General features: G+C 42.4%; 3 protein-coding genes across 3 annotated transcripts; 1 reads left to right on the top strand and 2 right to left on the bottom strand.

The window, feature by feature from the left end:
- Positions 1 to 217: 217 nt before the first annotated feature.
- LOC9269982 (polygalacturonate 4-alpha-galacturonosyltransferase) lies at positions 218 to 4,824 on the bottom strand. Its single transcript, XM_015785457.3, has 9 exons — positions 4,676 to 4,824; positions 4,447 to 4,562; positions 3,025 to 3,056; positions 2,879 to 2,939; positions 2,739 to 2,782; positions 2,227 to 2,561; positions 1,791 to 2,148; positions 1,106 to 1,693; positions 218 to 813 (listed from the first exon to the last, which is right to left on the bottom strand). The coding sequence occupies exons 2-9, from the start codon at positions 4,517 to 4,519 to the stop codon at positions 538 to 540; spliced, it is 1,767 nt and encodes a 588-aa protein (XP_015640943.1). The 5' UTR covers positions 4,520 to 4,562; positions 4,676 to 4,824; the 3' UTR covers positions 218 to 537.
- A 2,456-nt stretch (positions 4,825 to 7,280) lies between these two features.
- On the top strand, positions 7,281 to 13,175 carry LOC4342044 (uncharacterized). The gene is made up of 12 exons (XM_015787722.3): positions 7,281 to 7,693; positions 7,791 to 7,909; positions 7,992 to 8,098; positions 8,188 to 8,275; positions 9,313 to 10,366; positions 10,482 to 10,536; positions 10,625 to 10,706; positions 10,789 to 10,869; positions 10,956 to 11,060; positions 11,142 to 11,191; positions 11,966 to 12,143; positions 12,839 to 13,175. The coding sequence occupies exons 1-12, from the start codon at positions 7,483 to 7,485 to the stop codon at positions 12,893 to 12,895; spliced, it is 2,187 nt and encodes a 728-aa protein (XP_015643208.1). The 5' UTR covers positions 7,281 to 7,482; the 3' UTR covers positions 12,896 to 13,175.
- Positions 13,176 to 13,363: 188 nt separating this feature from the next.
- Positions 13,364 to 18,562, bottom strand: LOC4342043 (lysophospholipid acyltransferase LPEAT2). The gene is made up of 13 exons (XM_015787723.3): positions 17,976 to 18,562; positions 16,571 to 16,751; positions 16,412 to 16,471; positions 15,828 to 15,991; positions 15,691 to 15,754; positions 15,520 to 15,588; positions 15,322 to 15,417; positions 15,088 to 15,132; positions 14,642 to 14,712; positions 14,415 to 14,481; positions 14,277 to 14,327; positions 14,040 to 14,201; positions 13,364 to 13,937 (listed from the first exon to the last, which is right to left on the bottom strand). Exons 1-13 carry the CDS (start codon positions 18,467 to 18,469, stop codon positions 13,791 to 13,793), a joined length of 1,671 nt encoding a protein of 556 aa, XP_015643209.1. The 5' UTR covers positions 18,470 to 18,562; the 3' UTR covers positions 13,364 to 13,790.
- Between the last annotated feature and the right edge of the window lie 1,391 nt (positions 18,563 to 19,953).

The raw sequence follows: 19,953 nt of genomic DNA, 5'->3' as shown, positions 1-19,953 counted from the left end.
GAGAGCGAGAGAGAGGGGGGGGGTACAGATGTACGGAGTACAATAGTGGAGTATCACTTAAAATTTACAATTAGCTCTTGTACACGTGTTACAATTAGCTGATAATCCATCTATTTTAAAAACACAGGCCTAAGAACAACATTAGCTACACAAACTTTTCAGAATTTCATTTATCAGGTGAGAACAATCACAAAAACATACAGGCCTAAGAACAGCATTAGCCACACAAACTTTTGAGACATTTCATTTATCAGGTGAGAACAATCACAGGGTTCATCATTCTTTTCTGAAGAAAAGAAAAGATGGTTACAGATACCACAGAGGGCTAATGGAAAGGGGGGCTAGAAAACGAATGTGGGAGGCAACTACATACATAAGATACCTATAGCAAGTAGCAACACGAACAAAGAACATCTGAACATGCAATGGAATTACTGTTGTTCCTACTATATCGAAGTCTAACAAGGGGGCTTGGTTCCAAGTCCCACTAGCTATTCATCACTGAAAGAATGAAATCACTCCAGGAAAAAAAAAAGCCTATTGACTGATCTTGCACCCACGAACATAGGTGTGCTCGTAGTTGATGTACTTTGTCCAGTATGGTCGGTACTTCGACATTGCAATCTCCAGCCATGGCTTCATGTTCCCGTTGTAGTGGATGACGGCGGCGTTATCTATTTCTGAGCGCTCGATGGATGGGTTGTACCCTAAGCCAAGAACATGCCATGATTTGTCCAGGGGATGTGTTAACTTGTAGAATGTTAGGAGACCTGGCGGCAGTGTCCCAAGCTTCCAGAGCAGCCTGTTTTCATTCTGTAAAAAGAACAAAGTGTGAAGCACAGTAGTGGAATTTGTTTAGTACTGTATGCTACTGTTTGTGATATAGAATGTGCATCTCACAAAGTGCATATTATGCTTTTACTAGTTTTAGAAGCTAAGAGGGTGCATGAACTGTTGTTAGTGCAGAACTGCATATACTACATTTGCTAGTGAAAATAATAGGAATTGCAGAAACTGAAATATTGCATGTTATAGCGAAAGAAATTTGCCATTGAAATTTCTACAGAAAAATGGAAACAGTAATATAAACCTTATTTCAACTTACCATGTTCTGCCATTTGTGATAAATGCCAGTAATGTCCTTCTTCTTCCATTCTTCCAAATCAAACATATTCATTCCATACGCCCAGCCACAAGCATTAGGATCGAAGTTCTGAGCAATATTTGGATTTGAAAAATTGAGGTACTTGTCAAAACGGTGAAAACTCTCCCCACATGTTTCCACAGCACCATTTACATTCCCATTTAGATCAACCTCCCAGAGTCCTGTCAAATCCTTCTGAACAACTATGTCATCATCCAGGAAAAGGATCTTATTCAACTTAGGATACACTTGAGGAAGGTAGAATCTTAAATGGTTGAGCATGGAAAGATATTTGGGGTTCCTATATTTCAGATTAGAAGAACCAGCAGAGAGAGTTTTTGGACGGTCTGCCTTAAAATAGTACTCTTTCATGGCCACAGATTCAAGCTGCTTCAGAACAGGGCAATATGAAGAGTTCAGCCATTTGAAGTCATCCACGTTTTCAACATGGATTGTCGCATCTCCAGGTGGATTCAACAAAAACCACATGTTCATTGCTCCAAAGTTCAGCTTGTCAGTAACAAGATGGAATACATGTTTCTCAGGCTCCTGCATGGTAGAAAAATGAGCAGTTTTTACCGAATACATGTTTCTCAGTCATTGCCAAGAAATTGCAATTCCAAATTGAACTCTAGATTGCACTTACCTTTGCATTCATGATGGTTGAGTTCACCACAACTGAAGCTGCCAAAACATTGTCCGAAAAAAGGGCATAGTGATAAAGATCAGGATTTTCTAAGTTCTCACTCTTCGGAAACTTTCTTTTCTCTGGGGAGAGAAGGTAATAGTCTATCGTTAGCCGCATGGACAGGCAATGGATGCCATTTGGGATTGTCTTCGCCGCTAACTGGCTTAGGAAGGTGCTCTGCTTCTTTAAGCTCCTGACCTGCTCATCAGCTGACTGAAGCATCGCTCTTAACCGCTGAGTAATTGCCTTGCAATCATATAATTGATCTCTTGCTTTTGCTAGTAACTGGCCCATTACTTTGACTCTCTCAGAAGCACTTCAAATAAGTAAGAAAAATTAGTAGTGCAAAAAAAGGAAAAAAAAAGACCTAAAGAAGAGTTTAAACAGAAATTACCTCTTGGGAAGTTCAGCATCAGCAGTAGCTTCCCCAAGGGAGCGCTGGCTTTCCTTAAGCCTGGAAAGTAGATCCTGATGAAGATCGAGCTTGTCCCTGGATTTGGCAAGCACAGAATATATTCTGGCCATGATCATTTGATCACGCATCAGACGAACCTTTGAATCTGCTTTTTCATTTTCATTCTCACGCCTCCATATGCTATATTTTCCAAGGACAGCCGAATCAACGGCTTTTGAACGTTCAATTCCAGCATTCTCAAGCTTAACTAGTGCTTCATCATCCTGCTGTACTGGTTCAATCTTCTTCTTTATTCTGGTTCTCTCCCGCAATTTCTGTAGTAAGGAAATATAAAAAAATGCTTAAGAAACATAAGGTCTCATTTGGAAACAAGTAGTAATGCTAAAAGAAATGGCATAAAAAGGATGGACACTTCTGTTCGGAATTGTAATACAAGAAAAGCTAGAATATCCCTAGTTAATTTGCAAGGGCTTTAAGTAGAAGAAAGTTACCCTGTGAGTTACTTCTTCTGGTCTTACCAGCAGCTGAAGTCCATCTGCATTGAGAAATAAAGCACCCACATTGAATGGATTGATCTTAGTAGATGCAATCATATAGAATTATAGATCTGTCATTGTTCACTAATTATCACCTTCTTCAGTTAAGGAGAAATTCTGTAGTTTAATGTTGGCTTGACTACTCCAGTCCAGTACCTAGTATCACAAAATTGTGGCAGTAAGAAAACATGCTTCAATAACACCAATTAAAGATGTAGAAATGAAGGATAAGTCTTCAAACCTGTTTACTAGAATAAAGTGGGTCCACTTGGGCTGCACAAAGCAGGAACACTTATTAGAATGACTTGATGGGATATGCTCTAAAACCATCACGAGTGTCCAGAAGGTGATTGGATGGCTTAGGTATAATGAGGAAACATTTCATGAGAAAATTGTTCCTAACAAGCTAACACAAGCGTATAAATTGTGAACAGAAGGGGTAAAGTTTATTTATCAATCACTTCCAAGTCCAACCCCAAAGTAAGTTAAACTTTAAACAGAGAACTTAATAGAATGATGAAGGGACATTATCTTCTTAACAGGTGAGAGCAATATTCAAAAACTGAGAGAATTGATTGCTTCCAAAACTAAATGGCAAGCAATGCCGTACAGAAAAAATGTAATGATAAGGTAATGTGGTCAGGTCATACACGAATCCTATATGTTTGAGTAAACTGATTAACTTTAACTCTGAACACAAGAAAACGCGAGCATATATATAAACCCTGAACTTTGTCAGCATATGTCACTGGGATGCAACATGAAGACTATAAATTGCGTGGAGTATAACAAACACTTATGTCTAGGATAAAATTATATGCCTGAAATTCCAGCAAAATGTTCCTAGGCATTACGAAGATGACACCAGTAGTTATTTTCCCTATAAATATCATGTTCTCGTTGGAAACAGTGATGGCCTGACGGGTATGGACCCTAAAACTTGTCAGAGCATGCTGTTCTAGAAAAAGGTCTAGTAGACCCATATAATCAATTGGTAAGGCCAAATATTCAGTAGGTGCTTTCACTAAATTATCTAGGCAATGCCGGATGGCTGGGTAAAATGCAATCCACCTGGTGAAACAACAATGTAGGCACCATTTGGATACCCAATTTATAAAGGCTTACTTATGACACAGCCATGTTGATGGACACAAATGGCTCTTCCTAGCCATTGTGCAAATGTCATCAACCGTCACTTCCAGAGCACAGTAACGTATATCTAAAATGTTGCGTGTGAAGTGTAAACTACTACAGCTAGTTCAATATGTACTGTATCACTTTATACACAAGATACCGAGTAAAAATACAATTAATACCAAGTGTTTCCCATGCATGACAGAGAGAATGGTAATCACATTATGTCTATCAACAGATATTGCATGACAAAAATTTTCCGCTCTCCAGTCTCCACTTAAATTTCAAGATATTCTCAATATACGGTCGCATTTGGCAGCTGTTAAAAATTAGAGTAGCTGAGCTGCGGACAGATCAACACATGCACATAAAACGCGAATTCACCCTAGCCTGACAATCGAAAGCCAAAAATTTCCACATTCCACAAGGAGCAAGATAAAAGTGCAGCAGCATCACTGTAGGTGTTAATCTGAGCATCTCATCTAGAGAAACAAACGCTGGAAAGAAAGAAAAAAACGAAACTCCTCACCTCCGGTGACGGCGACAGGGAAGGCGGCGAGGGCGCAGAGCGCGACGAAAGCCATCGCGCGAGCCCCCGCCATTCCCGGCCCAATCTAGCTCAAAATCCACGAGACCAGCCACGCACTGGCCCCAAAACGAAAACAAAATCGTAAGTAAAAAAACACGCACGAGATTAAAACGAGATTGCCCACACAATCGGCGGAAATCAAGCACGGCCAGGGCTGAAATCGACGGACCGGCGAGGGGAGGGCGCGGCGGCGGAGGTAGATCGGCGGCGGCGGCGGTGGCGGAGGGAGGAGGGGTCGCGCTCCGCGATCCGCTCCGGGATGTCGGTGAATCGCCTCCTCCTCCTCCGGCTTTTGGAGTGGGGACTGCGAGTGTGCCTGCCAGCCAGGGGTGAACTGCATTCTGTTTCTGTGTGCGGGTTTCGTTCCATGGGCCATTGGGCCTAACCATGCTCCAGGCCTGCTTAAAAGCCCATTTACTCGGTATGTGACCGACAATTAGGCCCATTTCAATTGCAGGGGAAAGGAATAAGTTCTCACTTTAGGTCGCTCACTCAATTTGTCGTCGACTTTCAAATTCAACCTTAAACCGCAATACCTAAATGACGCGTTACTCAACTTCCAAAACCAAAATAAGATCTCAAGATGGTTTAGATGGTTGTTTCAGCTGATGTGGCATCTATGTAACATTTGACGTGACATTTAAACTAAAAAAAACTATGGGACCCATGTATCAGTGACGGTCTGGTTAATTTTTTTTAAAAAAAAATACAATGGACCCATGTCTCCCTGTCCAATCTCCTCCTCCTCCCCAACATGCCACCATATATGCAAAGCCGCAGTCAGCGTCGTCGTCGTCGTCTGCCAGTTCTATCGCAACGAACCTCGTCTGTCGGTTCTACCTAAAACGAACCTCATTGTGGCCTCTCACCGGCAAGTGCCACACTCGCACGAACAGCCAACCTGCCCATGTTGATGCTCGACAGTGGCTGAGCGAGCATCGCCTTTGACATCACGAAATATAGCTCCCCCACCCGAAGCGACTTTGCCGTGGGCCAGCGCCAACAGGTGGTTTTCAAAGTAGAGCGCATCAGAGTTGCGCATGAAGAAGGACGCCGTGTCAGCGCCATCGTTGTCACTGAGCACAGCTACACGGGAGGAAACCGGGGTACACATTAAGGGCTTGTGTTAATTACTAACTTAATTTAACTTATCAGCGCCACACAAAAAAGATAGATCATTAGCACATACATAATTTAGTACTGATTATTATATTTTTTTAAAAATAAGTTTATTTAATTATTTAAAGAAACTTTTATAAAAAAGTTTTTAAAATATACTATATTTAATAGTTTAAAAACATGCTAACGAACAATTAGAAAATTATAGTTTTAAAAAAACGAAGCCTTAAGCTTAGCTGAGGTGTCGACTTGAACTTTCTGTTACGAGTGCGTGTGATTAAATCTTTAGCAACTTGTTTGGAGCTAATCTATTAATCATTCCAAGCTGCCTGCTGCGATTGTCGGTTCGGTCATGTGGTTAGGTGTGTGAGTGTGGCTTAACTTAATTACCGTTGGAGTGGTTGCTTCATTTCTCCCATCAAACAAAAAATGGCTGGTTTAGTAATTTGACTGCTCGTGTTGCCGGTCAATTCGACGATAATTTGGTTATTTTAATCACACACAAAAAGGAAATTTGATTATTTTACTTGCTGCTAGAACGACGCATCGAGATCGCGTGGTGGAAAAGAAATTGAAAAAGGGGTGGTCACGTGCTAAGTGCTGTACTCTTTGGCTCGACGGCCGGATCGTGTGGTGGCCGGCCATCGGACGGCTGAGATGAGAGATCCACTGGTACTTTTGCACTATGCTACCTATGATCTCTCCTATTTACAACTAGAGGGCAGAAGCGTCGGTTAATACAAGGAGGGAAAGGAGGTAATTAATTAACGCGCTAATCCAACGAACCACTCCAAGTAAACGCGTGCCGTGTTACTTCCATGCGAAGTATTGAGAATCTATCCGAAAACGAATGTGTGCGTGTGCGTTGTTCGACGGTTACGAAGAAATTGAACGCGACAACGAGTGCATGTCATATTCAGCTGTTATATCATGTCATATTATCTATTTTTAAGAGGGTATCATGTGTTGTGTCCATGTCCTATGTGGCTATGTGTATATACATATGTACTTATTTACCAATTCGAGCTATATGTCTCTATCTACATTTCATTATTGTTATATCTGCTTAATAAATATGCTTTTGACGTCGATAGAGTGGTTATGCGTTATCAGTTTGCATATACAGGATTATGTAAGGACACTTTCAGAATGCGACAAAAGTTTTCAAATAAGTAGAAACCAAACGTCTCCCGTTAATTTTATCTATGTTCATTTAATGTTTCTGTTGGAAATAATTCATAAGTTGCCAGAAACCGGAGATTAAACTATTTCCATTATTAAGAAAAATAATTCCTAAGGTTAGTCTGGATCACTTTTTAAATTCGAACAAAGAAGTTGACTTTTCGTAAAGAAAATATTCCCACACTACTTTGTTTACATGTCAACGTTGCAAATTAACAGTTGAGATTCAACTGCCACAAATTTTATGTAAAAAAAAGGATTGCAAACAGCAACCCCATATCGTTTTCGAAATCTTTCGTCTACTTCAAAATTCAAATGCTCACTAGCACAAAGTACAATCACTAGTATGCTGTAAGACAAAGATTAAGAATGAAAAAAACACAATTCGTGCAACTACGGGGACCGAATCGGGAAAAAAAAACAACGACATAATCTGCAGTTTACTTGTACCCACACCCACTGTCTCGTATTCTATTCCTCATTCCTTCTCTTTTTTTCTCGCTTTGTTTCTCCCGTCGTCTGATCCACCACCGCAACGCACGCACGCACGCGCGCCTCCTCCTCCCTCCGCGGCGGCGACCACCGCGCGCGACGCCATCGCCGCCACCTAGGGTTAGGGTTCCGGCGACCCCCACCCCCGGCGATCGCGCGAGGGATCCATCCGTCCTCTCCTCCATGTCCACCGACCAGCCTCACCTCCCGCCCCCCGCGCCCCCGCCCGGCGCCGCGGCGGCGGATCCCCCCGAGTCCACCCCCGCGCCGCCTCCGCCGCCGCCGCTCGAGCCACCCGAGGTGATGCACAAGACGAGGGCCGTCGACTTCCTCGGCCGCCGCACCCCAATCGTCTACCAGAACGACAACGGGCCGTGCCCTCTCCTCGCCATCTGTAAGAATCCCCCCACCTTCTAGATTCCCTTCGGGTTTCAATTCGCCCCCGCGCGCGCGGCGTTGTGATGTGTGGGGTTTTGTTTTGGTTGCTGCAGGTAACGTGATGCTGCTGAAGAATGTGATCAGCTTGAACCCGGACGCGGGCGAGGTGTCGCAGCAGAAGCTGCTCTCGCTCGTCGCCGAGCGCCTCATCGACTCCAACAGCAATGTGCAGGTTCGATCGGTCCCCGTGGGGTTAGAGATGGGGGTTGTTTGTTGTGTTGCCTTGTGAATTGGTTGTGGGGTGTGATTCGCAGGGTAAGGACGAGGAGTATGTGCGCAACCGGGAGCAGAACATCTCGGATGCGATTGACCTTTTGCCGCGCCTCGCGACCGGCATTGATGTGAATGTGATGTTCAGGAAGTGAGTCCATGGTTCGGTTTGTCGGTTAGCGGTTTGTTGTTTATGGTGCTCTATATGTTCTGATATGATTCGGGCTGTGGGCGTTGCAGGATCGATGACTTTGAGTTCACCCGAGAACGTGCCATATTTGACCTTCTGGATATCCCGCTGTACCATGGGTGGATAGTAGATCCCCAGGTATGCATCTCCTTATGGCATGTTTGTTTGGTTTAGCCATGTTGAACTTCTGTATCTAGACAACTGGATCGGCGTGCGGGTTAGAGTTTACTGTACTTCTTTCGACATGGAATACAATAATTCTTGTGCTTGGAGATAACTTCATGTGTATACCATTCACAGTTTCTGTTATTTAGAACAGAGACCATGTGTTCATGCTTACCATCTGCAACAACACTCAATAAAAAAAGGAAGTGTAATATGTATGCCAGTGTACTTGTCCCCCCCCCCCCGATATATACCTTATACGGGCAATGTTTACCATTGTTTTGAAAACTCGTTTGAAAGCTCTATCAAGTAGCTACGTGGTGATTCTATTTGATAACTGGTAGCACTCACAGCTATTGCTTGGTTTCGCAAATATGTATCACATTTAATTAAGCTAGTTTTCTACATTGTTTCCCAACTATGTACTAGTTAAGATCCTCCAATTTGCAATTCAGACAGTGCGGAACTTCCTCGTCACAAATATATGTTGTTTTCTATGTTGACGCGGTCTTCAAACTACAACTTCTGATCACTAATTTCTTTTATGAGTAAAAGCAAGACAATCACTCTACGTTGTTTTCCAACTTTTTACTAGTTAAGATGCTCCAACCTGCAATCCAGACAGTGTTGAACCTCCTCGTGTCACAAATATATGCTGTTTTCTATGTTGACATGGTCTTCAAACTACAACTTCTGATCAGTAGTTTCTTTTAGGAGTAAAAGCAAGACAGTCGGACTGGCTCTATGGTTGCGTTTTGATTTGAGTATTGTATGTGATGCTCCAACAAAAAGCGTATACTTGTGTCTAGACATGATAAGTTTCTGTAGCAACCAAAACTTAATATAGGATTTATTTATCTTGTGCAATACAATTTGTTAAGATAGCCAGAAGGATGCTCGAACAGCATAGTCAATACCTCCCTACATGCTGGATGCATAAGAGATTTCGCTTGCCTCTTACGTCTGCAATTCTCACCTGCATGCTAATTCTGATTGTTTCATATTTTTAGGATACTGACACTGCTACTTCCATTGGATCAAAGTCTTACAATGCTCTTGCATCTGGGCTTGCTGAATTTAAGTCGGGGGAATCAACAAAAGAGAATAGACATGTACAGGAGGAAGAAACTGTTGATTTTGCTGCTGCAACTACTGCAGCACTAGGGGTTCCTTCTCCTAGTGTTTCTCGAGGTATATCATTTGATGAAAATACACTCACTGACCCAGTTGAGTTGCACATAAGACGAGGCGATCGTGAGGAAGAAGAGGAACTAAGGAGAGTCCTTAGTCTATCAAAAGCTGAAAATGCTAATGCTGTTGATGGATCTGGTTCCTTTGACACTTCACAGTCTCATTCATCCTCAAATATGGAGGAGACAGCACACACTGAGAGCTTCCAATTAGAGGCAGTCGAGGCGATGGATTCAACAAATAAGGAGGAACATGGCAACAGCCATGCTTTGAGCGATGGCCCTATGTTACAGGACACCACAAATGCTGCTCCTAATATTAATGAAGTTGGGATGGAGGAATCCCAACAGGTTTTGACGTCTAATGAACTAGAAGACGATGGGAAAAGGAATATCTTGCCAGAGCACTCTGATATAACCATTCAACCTTCAGAGTCTGTGCTTGACTGTTCCTCTCATGAGTCTTCTGCTCCCAACCAAGCTGCTCCTGCCCTTGGGCAAGTTGATAAAGAATCCTGTGAAGAACAAGCTCCCTTGCAAATTCATGGTCAGGCTTCTGACACTGAGAAAATTCATGGTCAGGCTTCTGACACTGAGATTAGCTCTGAGCTAACAACTGCAGCTAGTCAAGATACCCCAAATCATGCTACTAAAGAGCTGGATGGGGAAGATGGCAATAGTCCTGAGCCTATCATCTTAAACCTTCAGGAAAGTGAGCCAATATATCAAGGAGAAGAGCACATACTTAGCACTGGAAATTTGGCATATGAAAATCAGGAGCCGGTTTATGAGGGAGAGGTGGTTCTTGCTGAACAAGCTGACAAGACTGAGAAAAGTAGTGAGGACATGCAAGATGGGCCTGCAGAACATCAATGTGAGAATTTTGTTTGTCCTGTCATCTATTATGTATTTGTATTTGTTTGAAGATCAAACACACATGAATATCCAGTGCATAATGTTTGATATTACATTTTCTTATTTGTTTGCAGGGGAACTAATAGATAATTTCCTTCAGAACACTGCTAGCCAGCTAACTGTCTATGGGTGCGTACTTACTATATAGGTTTAAACCTCGTGTATATTTCTTATTTATACTGTTAACTAATGCCTGGGCGAAATTTCTACATTACAGTTTATTTTGTCTACAAGAGGGTCTTAATGAAAGAGAGCTGTGCGTCTTCTTCCGTAATAATCATTTCAACACAATGTTCAAGGTATGATGATTAATTAAGTTATAGTCTCCAGTTTCTTTAATAAGCCACCCAAGTTAAGTTCTTAAGTTCTTTTTTGGTGCAGTACAATGGAAGCCTATATCTCTTAGCCACTGATCAGGGTTTTTTCAGCCAAAGTGATTTAGTATGGCAAAAGTTGGATGAGGTACACCACACCATTTCCAACAGTTTGTTTGCTCGAAATAAGGGTTCTTTTACTGATTTATTCTGTTCGCAATTGATATTCATCAGGTGAATGGAGATGGAGTTTTTCTGACCAGCAATTTCACACCATTTAAGGCTGAAAACCCGAGAAATGATTCTTGGAATGAACAGCAGGCTATGACAAGTACCGCTGTATGTGCAACATCGATAAGCTGGTGTTATCTCCATTGGTTTCTATAATGTTAACTGATTCAAATTGTATTCTGTCCACAGGACTATCTTGCTCAATTTGACAATACTACCCTGCAGCACTCGTCTGGAAAGTATGCCCTTCCTACCTATGTTTTTCTTTAAGTAGTGATGTATTGGTCAGTCAGAGAGTAGGTGTTACTGGAATCGCTGTTTTGACCTCTATGGTGTTGTGCGTCTCTTGAATGACATTTTGCTTGTCAACGCAAGTACATCTATTCAGCTATATTGATGCCACTTGAACCCAGAATATCTCTCTAGCCTGTTCTCAGCTTTTATTTTATATGGTGTTCTGCTGTCTGTAGGTTCTGGATATCTGTTTTGTTTTATGATAATTTGTTGCAACCCAAGTATGATGCTATTTCCCATGGTCAGTTCCTTGGTAGTTTGTGATAGCTGGGAATCTTGAAATTCTTGTCAAACTAATCATTTACCACTCTCCTGGTGACCAATATTTAGATATGGTTCATGGAGTTCATATGCCTGCTTATTGTGAATGTATCTTTATCTTACTTGAAGTTGACATGCTCACAAATGCTCCCCGTGCATGAGGTTAATTAAGTTCAGTCTTCACTTATCTCACAAGCACATTATAGTTAATGCACAATCAGTTTGGTATGACAATCCAGTCAACAAGTTTGCTTTACATCTTAACAAAATGTGCATGACACTGGAAGAGAATTGTGCAATGCACCTGCACACTAGTACCGTGGCTAAATTTCATTTAATACTATCGACACACTTCCTATTGTTGTTTCTTTTAGGTATTATTGCTTTTGTTTCTGCACGTGTGCATAAGGTGAGTAAGGTCTAATATATGTGTGTTGGTGTTTCTTCTGTTCTGGCAGCTCTGATCTAGAGCTAGCTATAGCACTTCAACAACAGGAGTTTGAGCGGCAACAACCTCAACGACACCAGTCGTCAACACAGCAGCAGGAGCCGGTGCCCCAGCAGCAACAGCAGACACCCAATCAATCACATGGCACAGGTCGGCCAGGATTAGTTGTTGGTCCAACAACGGCAAGGGTATGTTTTTTTGCTTTGAAGGATTCTGCCAGTAGCAAATTTCTGTTAATTAGTACAAAAAAGAATCTCATTGTTGTGCACTGCATGTTAGGATTGTTATATTTGATTTAGATGATATCTGTCATAGCTTGTAGTGCGTTGGGGGGCTTGAGGCTTTTAGTTTATAAGGTTAAACTTGCTCTGGAGTCACCAGTTTGTCGTAAGGGGCTTGGGGCTTTTAGTTTATAAGGTTAAACTTGCTTTGGACTGGCATATGCAATTTGGTTTTAGGATTGCCGAATTATCCACAAATATGATTAGTCTTTTTGAAGCAGAACATATGTTCTCCGTATACTTTTATGCAAGGTTAAAAACTCATGAAACCTGCATCCTGCGGCTAAAATATCAGAAAATCACCTGTTTTGTCTCTAGTATACACCTGAACCCAACCAACAAGCTAATTTACTGCACAAACTGTCGTTATGATGTTATATCAAGAGGAAAATAGAGTTAATACTAACATGTTCTAAGGAGCAAGCAGATCATGGGGTTGAACTTTTCGTTTTCGTTCTTTTCCCCTTATTTTCATCTATTGCTTGATCCCTTGATCGTGTCAGAACCGAGGACACGTGGTTTTACTTGTTCCAATCCGTATTATACAACTAGTATACCCTGTTTGATGGATCTGAATATGGAGTGGTTTGATCTTTGTTCAGAGGCCACCTGCTCCACAGCCGACGACGCCGAAGAAAGAGAAGTGCATCGTGATGTAAAGATACAACATATCGGAGACGGGACAGGAGAAAGGAAAAGGGAGGGGGACAAGGAGCATCACATAGTATACTGTAAAGAATCTTCTTGTCTACTCTTCTTCTTTAGTGCCGCGGCATAGCAGCAGCCTGTTGTTTTTTTAGCCACTTTTCCCAATCTTGAGCGCTCTTCATTTTGCGTGTTTTTTCTTCCCTGGTGTAAATAACCTTCAAAGAAGTCATAAAACGTAAACAGATGCTGTCAAATGATAGCCCTCCAACGCGATGTGATTGGTTCATCGTATAGTACATCTCACCCTCCTCGTCATCACAATAATAATACAGTAGAAAGCCCGGCGGCTGTTATTTTCTCTTTTTCCTAGAGACTCATTCCGACTTTCTGACTACGCGTAGCGATGGTGATGGACTGATGGTCGATAGCCTCAAAGTTCGACACATTTGGTTCCGTCTCAAAAAATAAAGAAAAAGAAAGAAATTAAAGACATATATTGATTGATATTGGGATGGACGATACGAAACAGATACTTCCATCCAGTTAGCCAAAAAGGAGTTTGTAATCATCCATCCAGTTAGCCAAACCAAACCAAACCAAAAAAAGAGTTTCTATGTGCACGCCCAGTTGGACCAATGTTGTACAGTATCATATCCACATTGCACAATCCAGCGTGCCATCACGCGACAGCTTTTCTATGGATATAAATATATATTTTTACGATATGAAACAAAATTGCGCACTATACCGGTTAGCCACTTTAGTCCAACACGCCTGAGAAAGCTACATGGACGGTGAAGCGGTTGGAAACCATCCCTCTAAAAACAGACGGAGGTCTGTCGTCTCCCACCGCGTTACAAACTCCCATCCACCATTTTTGCTCTCCCCTGCGATCAATCCAGTCGATCAAACTATCTCGATGTAGACTTCCCCGTTGATCCGGCCCGCGAAGAGCGCGATCATGAAGGGGAGCTTCCTAAGGGATGCCATCAGGTCATCCTTGCTGATTCCGTCGTCATCGTCGACGTCCAACGTCTTGAACAGCTTCATCATCTGTAATGTAAACGGTAGGCAATGACAGATGAGTCGAAACTGGGTGATGGCGTTGGAAGATAGGTGATTAGATATGTTGCATGAAGCAAACTGGCGACTTACCCCATTATCGGTCATCAGCTCAAGCATGCTTGACCGCAGGACATCGGCGAGCTGCTCCCTGCCGATGTGAGATGTTAGGGGATTCCTACACCTCTCAAACGCGGTTTCGCAGGCGTCCTGAAACGATGGCTGCTTCCTGAGGTGCGCACATCCAATCAAGAACTGCATACATCACGTCCTTGAATGTTAGTAAGCGCAAGGCATCAGTTATTATGTTGATTGTATTCAAGTTGATACCTGACGGAATGTGATGGATTCCTTGGCTTCAAAATCGAAGTACTGAAATATCTGAAAAACAGATGCACAAGTTCAGCGAAGGGTGTACTGTAACTCCAATTAAGGTTGGCAGTATTTACGCGAGGAGAATGCCAGTACCTTCTTGCAAAGAGGGGTGCAATTAAGGCCAAAATGAGCCCAAAAATCTTGCGCATTCACACGTCCGCTGCAAGGGTTAACCAGTTAAGTAATGTCATTTGTCATGATTCTGTGAAATCATGATAACAGCTTTTAGGAAATGGAGGACATCTTTTTAGACTTCACGACCAAATTATGTGCTCTGCCATAAAGCACATATTTGTCAGTGTGAGGATGAGAAAACTTACTCCTTGTCTGGGCTCATACACAAAAAGTCTTCCAAGAGTGCCATTGCTTCTGATGTGCTCACACCATATGTCTGAAAAAGAACAAAAAACATCAGGTACCATAATTGATGGAGCAGCAACTATAATGCCTCAAAAGCACCAATGAGCAAAAGAAAACCATGCATGGCAAAAGAAAAAAACACAGTAACACGGCTATGATTATGCTTTATCTATATAGTGGGTGGGACACCTCTAAATAGTTCGCATATAAATCATGCACAAACCAAGTCCTACTACAACATTTTCTTCAACAACAATACAATTTCAAAGTTTTTGAATAAGACGAACGGTCAAACACGTTTAAAAAAGTCAACGGCGTCAAATATTTAGGGACGGAGGGAGTATATCTGTAGACCAGGTCCCATATTGATATGCATATACCAACAGTGCGAATGTGGAAGACTTACTTCTTTTACCCAAGCCATCTCCACCATATAATTTGAGCAGTTCACCTGCAAATGTTAAACCCAGCCTATTAGAGATCAAATTCATAGATGATGGAAGACAGCCTAATGGCAGCTATTTGTTAATATATATCTATGCACTATGCAACGTTCCATTATATGGAATCCAGCAAACACAGTCAAAACAATGGACATGAATTCAGCATGAAGATCACACTACGACATTGCCCTTTTTACCTTTCCATCTTCCACTGCTCGAGCCATGATCATTGAATCCCCATATGAATAAGAGGTTGGAATAACATTAAGTGCATGTGCCATAGCATAGCTAGTCTGCAAAATTCAATAGTTGTAATAAAGTACTTTGTCCATTACATTGGTATGGAACGCAAAAATATGCCAAATATGTAATTATTTTGAGTCAAGAAGGATTACGTTCTCTGCAAAATGAAGGGCATTCTCTTGCTTGATCTCAGGTGGGTAAACAACAGGGAGGTACTCTACCTGTAAAAAGTATGGTTCATGTAAGGACCTTATTGTGTAAGTAGTTATTACCAAAGACATGAAGATTTTACATTCTAGGCTGAATGGAATGAGAGTGTGCACCTCCATGAAATTGTGAAACTGGGTAAACATCTTGAACATGAGCTTTCCTAATGATATATTTCCCCTGAAGCAGAAAATGAACATAAATAAAGCATTGAGGCAACAAATAAGGATTTATTTCTGTACAGATAACTTACCATGATTGATCAAAGTGCACATGTGGATAGCGCACAATAACAGGTTGAACAGGGTAGCCAGGTATGAATGCACCATGTTGGAAAGAAATCAGAAATCTTCCATTTGTTGTCGTGCCTTCCGGGAATAACAAGACACGTGGGAAGCTATTGCAAGCCGCCTTTCTCTGAAATCACATCCTAGAGAGTATGTACCATATGAACAAGATAACAAAACAGAAAATCATGCTTTGCACTATTCTAGGATGAGTTGCATGGCATTGCTTCCTGAAATCAACTGTGGTGTATTTGCATATTGTAGATGAAAGAGGAAGCTACAGAAATGGTGGCTGCAAGCACAAGTTTGTCTTTGTTCTTTTCTGCCTATTATTCTTTCTACCCCAGAAGTCCACTGTGTGCAGTAATGATAATTTGACAGCCTAACAGCTATAGGCAACAGAAAGCAACAGGATAACTTGCATATCACCAATTAAAAGATGCCTGACACCATGAGACCATCACTTTATTAAGGAAAAAGCACATGTAATTTGATGCAGTTAATTAAAAGTATGCAGAGCAACAGTGGGGTCAAGAGGAATCATTCTAACCTTTATTTCATTTACAGCAGACTTCCTTGAAGCTGGCGAGAATCTGTCAACATATATAACCTATGCATTTGTTGTAAATTTGAAACTTGAAAGTAACTTGCAAAATAGTGTCAAAGAAAGTAACTGGGAAAAAGGGCTTTTAAAACATAATGGATATACCTGCATTGCTCGGATAATTGTTCCAACAAATGGTATGGAATCATGAGAATCTGAAGAAACGATTGTCGGGAACAGCTCATAGAAGAAGTATATGGGTTCTATGTATGATACATGATTTGAGACAACTATAGGTGCAAGCTCTCTAGGCGCGGGTTTTCCTTTCCTCCTTATCCAATGGTATCTGACAGTAGAAAACAAGTGGTTAGCAAAGATCAGACAGTAAACAGTTGTATTGCAAGAAGAAAAAATGACAAACAGTAGGCACTCAGTCAGGATATCCCAGCATAGACAAGGAGCAAAAGTGAGTTGTTTCAAAATTTCCCATTAAAATCCATATGTGAGATTAAAAACCAAAACTCCAGATCATGGCCCAAAGGAAAACTTTAGTATAAAACAAAATCCACATCCAAGTGGTCTTCGTCCCCTGAAGTTTGAACAAAACGTTCATTTCTGCAACTGCTTACAGAACACGACCACCAACACTGGGCAGTTCCCTTCTCAAGTTCTCATTTTACTGCATAGAAGAACTATTGGCAGAGATGATAAGCTATGTGTGTGCTTTCTCAGCATTGACCACTCAACATTCGCTCGCAGTTTTCACCATTCTTTTCACAACAATTGAAACTTCAAACGTCTCAAAATTTGTGTGCAGAGTGTCCAATTGAGCAATTCCCAGGTGAACAGCAATCCAATTTGAACTAAGTAGCAGCCACATTTTCGATCCAACCACACAACAGCCCACCTGATTAGTGCCTCAACTTAATTAATTATCAGCGCCAAAGGCCAACAATTTTCAGAATACTTTCAGGAAGGCTTTCTTACTCTTTCTCACTATCTTCCCAAACCACCTAGTAGACAAGGCATCATCATTCATCGCTAGTCCATCTCGTTTCGATCCACAATTGTAGTGAAGCTAACCAAAGGCGCCGTGCAGAGATCAGTCTCTAACCTCTTCTGAACCACCGTGGTACCCTCCCCTCGTTGTCGGTCTCTTCCCAGCCGCAATTAGTGCAGAGAAAACGAAACAAACAACATATCTCACACACGGACCCTTCACTTCACCTTCCATACGCTACGTTGCGCCCACCTAACAAATGATTGCAGCAAAGCCACGCCCACACACACGTGCCCCAAAAATCACCAAACCCCAAAATTCCGCGAAACCAATCGCGCCACCGAATCAATCCATCCACAGATTTCGAGTGCTTCGTCTCACCACCCGAATCTAATCACCTCAATTTCATTCTATAAACTTAACAGCGGCTAATCCATCATCCGATGCAGATCGGATTAAAGTTTTTTTGTTCTAATTTCTGATCTGTCATCGATCCAGACTCGATTCTGAGTGCGCGTTTGGTGAGAGGGATGCTAATCCGAGCGACGAACAGCGGAAACTAGAACTCACCCGAAGGAGAAGAGGATGCAGCGCGCGGAGATCCGCGTGATCCACATGAGGCGGCGGCGCCACGCCGGCATGGGCCCGGCGCCCTCCTGCGCCGCCCGCTCCCGCACGTCGACCCACCCGCGGAGCGCCACCCACGTGGCGGCGTACCCCACCGCGATGGAGAGCCCGAACAGCACCAGCCTCGCCGCCGCCACCGGCGCGCACACGAGCGCCCTCACGAGCTCGTACGCCCCGCACCACCCCGGCGTCCCGTTGCGGAACGGGTCGGCCGGGGACACCCCCCGCGGCGACCACCACGCCGGCCGATCCTCCGATAGGAACGCGAACGGGTCCCCCCCTCCTCCGCCATCGCCGCCGCACACCGTTGGCGACTCCTCGTCGTCGTCGTCGTGGTTATGGTGCCCCGCGTGGCCGTTGGTGGTGGGCGTGGGCGAGATGGAGTCGGAGAGGAGCGGCGTGGAGAGGGAGGCGGGGCTAGGGTTTCGAGAAGCCATGGGTGGCGGAGGCGAGGCGAGAGGAGGCGGAGGCGGGAGGCCAGCAATGGAGGAGAGGGAGTAATGGCTTTTATGAAAGCGAAAGCTTATAGCAAGAGGAGGAAGGAGACGTTCCTTTTTTGTGGTCGTAAATCTATTTAATTTATTTCTTTAATCGTCTTCAAATAAATCCTTTATTTATTTTTGCGTTCTATCCCTCGCATTTCTGGGTTTTTTTCTTCTCGCGTTGCCTATAGTCAAGGGAGTGGTCGGTGGCTGCTAGTACTATTTTTTAAAAGAAAATTATTGGTCTCTTTTCTTAACTGATTTATAAAAGTTTTTTCTTCTCTTCACATGTGTTTATAAATAAATAATTGAGGTCCTTATTAAGTTGAATTGAGAGGTTTAAAGAATGCTTATATGTGAAGGTTGAATTAGCTTTGATTGTGTGGACGTGGATGCTCTAGTCTTCCCTCTTGTATGCTAAAGGATTAATTTAGATGAAATTAGTCTTTCAACACGTAATCCTAATAGCCTTTGAAAGCTGACATTATATGATAGAGCCTGTTGTTTTACCAATTACTGCAACGTTGCCGTTTGTAGATTTTTGTGCAGTTTATAACATGGAGTAAATCAGGAAGTTTTCGATGTGACATGCTAGATTAACTCTAAATGTGGGAATAATCAAATGTGACAAAGGGTGGAATAGTAAGAATGCTAACGTGCCTGGTAAAAAAGAGAATAATACATATGCTATACGTGCTTCTACGGTTCAAAAAATTTCAAAATTAACCACTTTATTTTTGTCACTGAGTTCCATATTCTAGAGGACAATATATTTAATCTTACGATTGTATTTCAGATTGCATTTTCCGTATTCCAAATTTTACAAGATATATACGTACACTTAAAAGAAGACTTATAAAGCACAAGCAACAGCATGCAAAAAGAATATATGTGTAAGTGTTTATTGTCATTCTAATGCGATGCTCTGATGGGTTTCTCTTTATTATTCCAAAAGATCAGTGGAGTCGGCTATGTTCTTTTCAGCTGTACTCCACCAGATTTTATCTTCTGCATTGCTTAGCTTAGATCTAAACTATTTGCCAAGTTTACTTCGCCTACATAATCCACTATGATAATCAGGTCAATAATCTTTTTCAAACTTGTAGTACTTGGAAGGAAAATAGAGCAAGGGGTGTTGGTGCTATTTACCACCGGGCCGGGCACCAAACAGCAAAATCACAAGACAACAAGCAGTCCAGTAGTCGGACACTCGGATTGCGGTACGTGGGGGCTCCTCCACCGCACCCGCGACCTGGCACCCACTCGCTGACATGCGGCCCCACAACTCCTGAGCCCACCTGGCGCCACTCCGCAAAAACGCGTGTTTCGTGGAATTTTTTTCATTTTTAATTTTTTTTAATATTTACAAAAAATATTATACCGACAAAAATATTTTGAAAAAAAAGACCCTGTTGTCCAAGTAGAGGGCAGCAAGGTGA

Source organism: Oryza sativa, chromosome 6, assembly GCF_034140825.1.
Source record: "Oryza sativa Japonica Group chromosome 6, ASM3414082v1".
NCBI lineage: Eukaryota > Viridiplantae > Streptophyta > Magnoliopsida > Poales > Poaceae > Oryza > Oryza sativa.
Note: the sequence above shows the minus strand (reverse complement) of the source record. Positions and strands in the feature narration are given on the sequence as shown.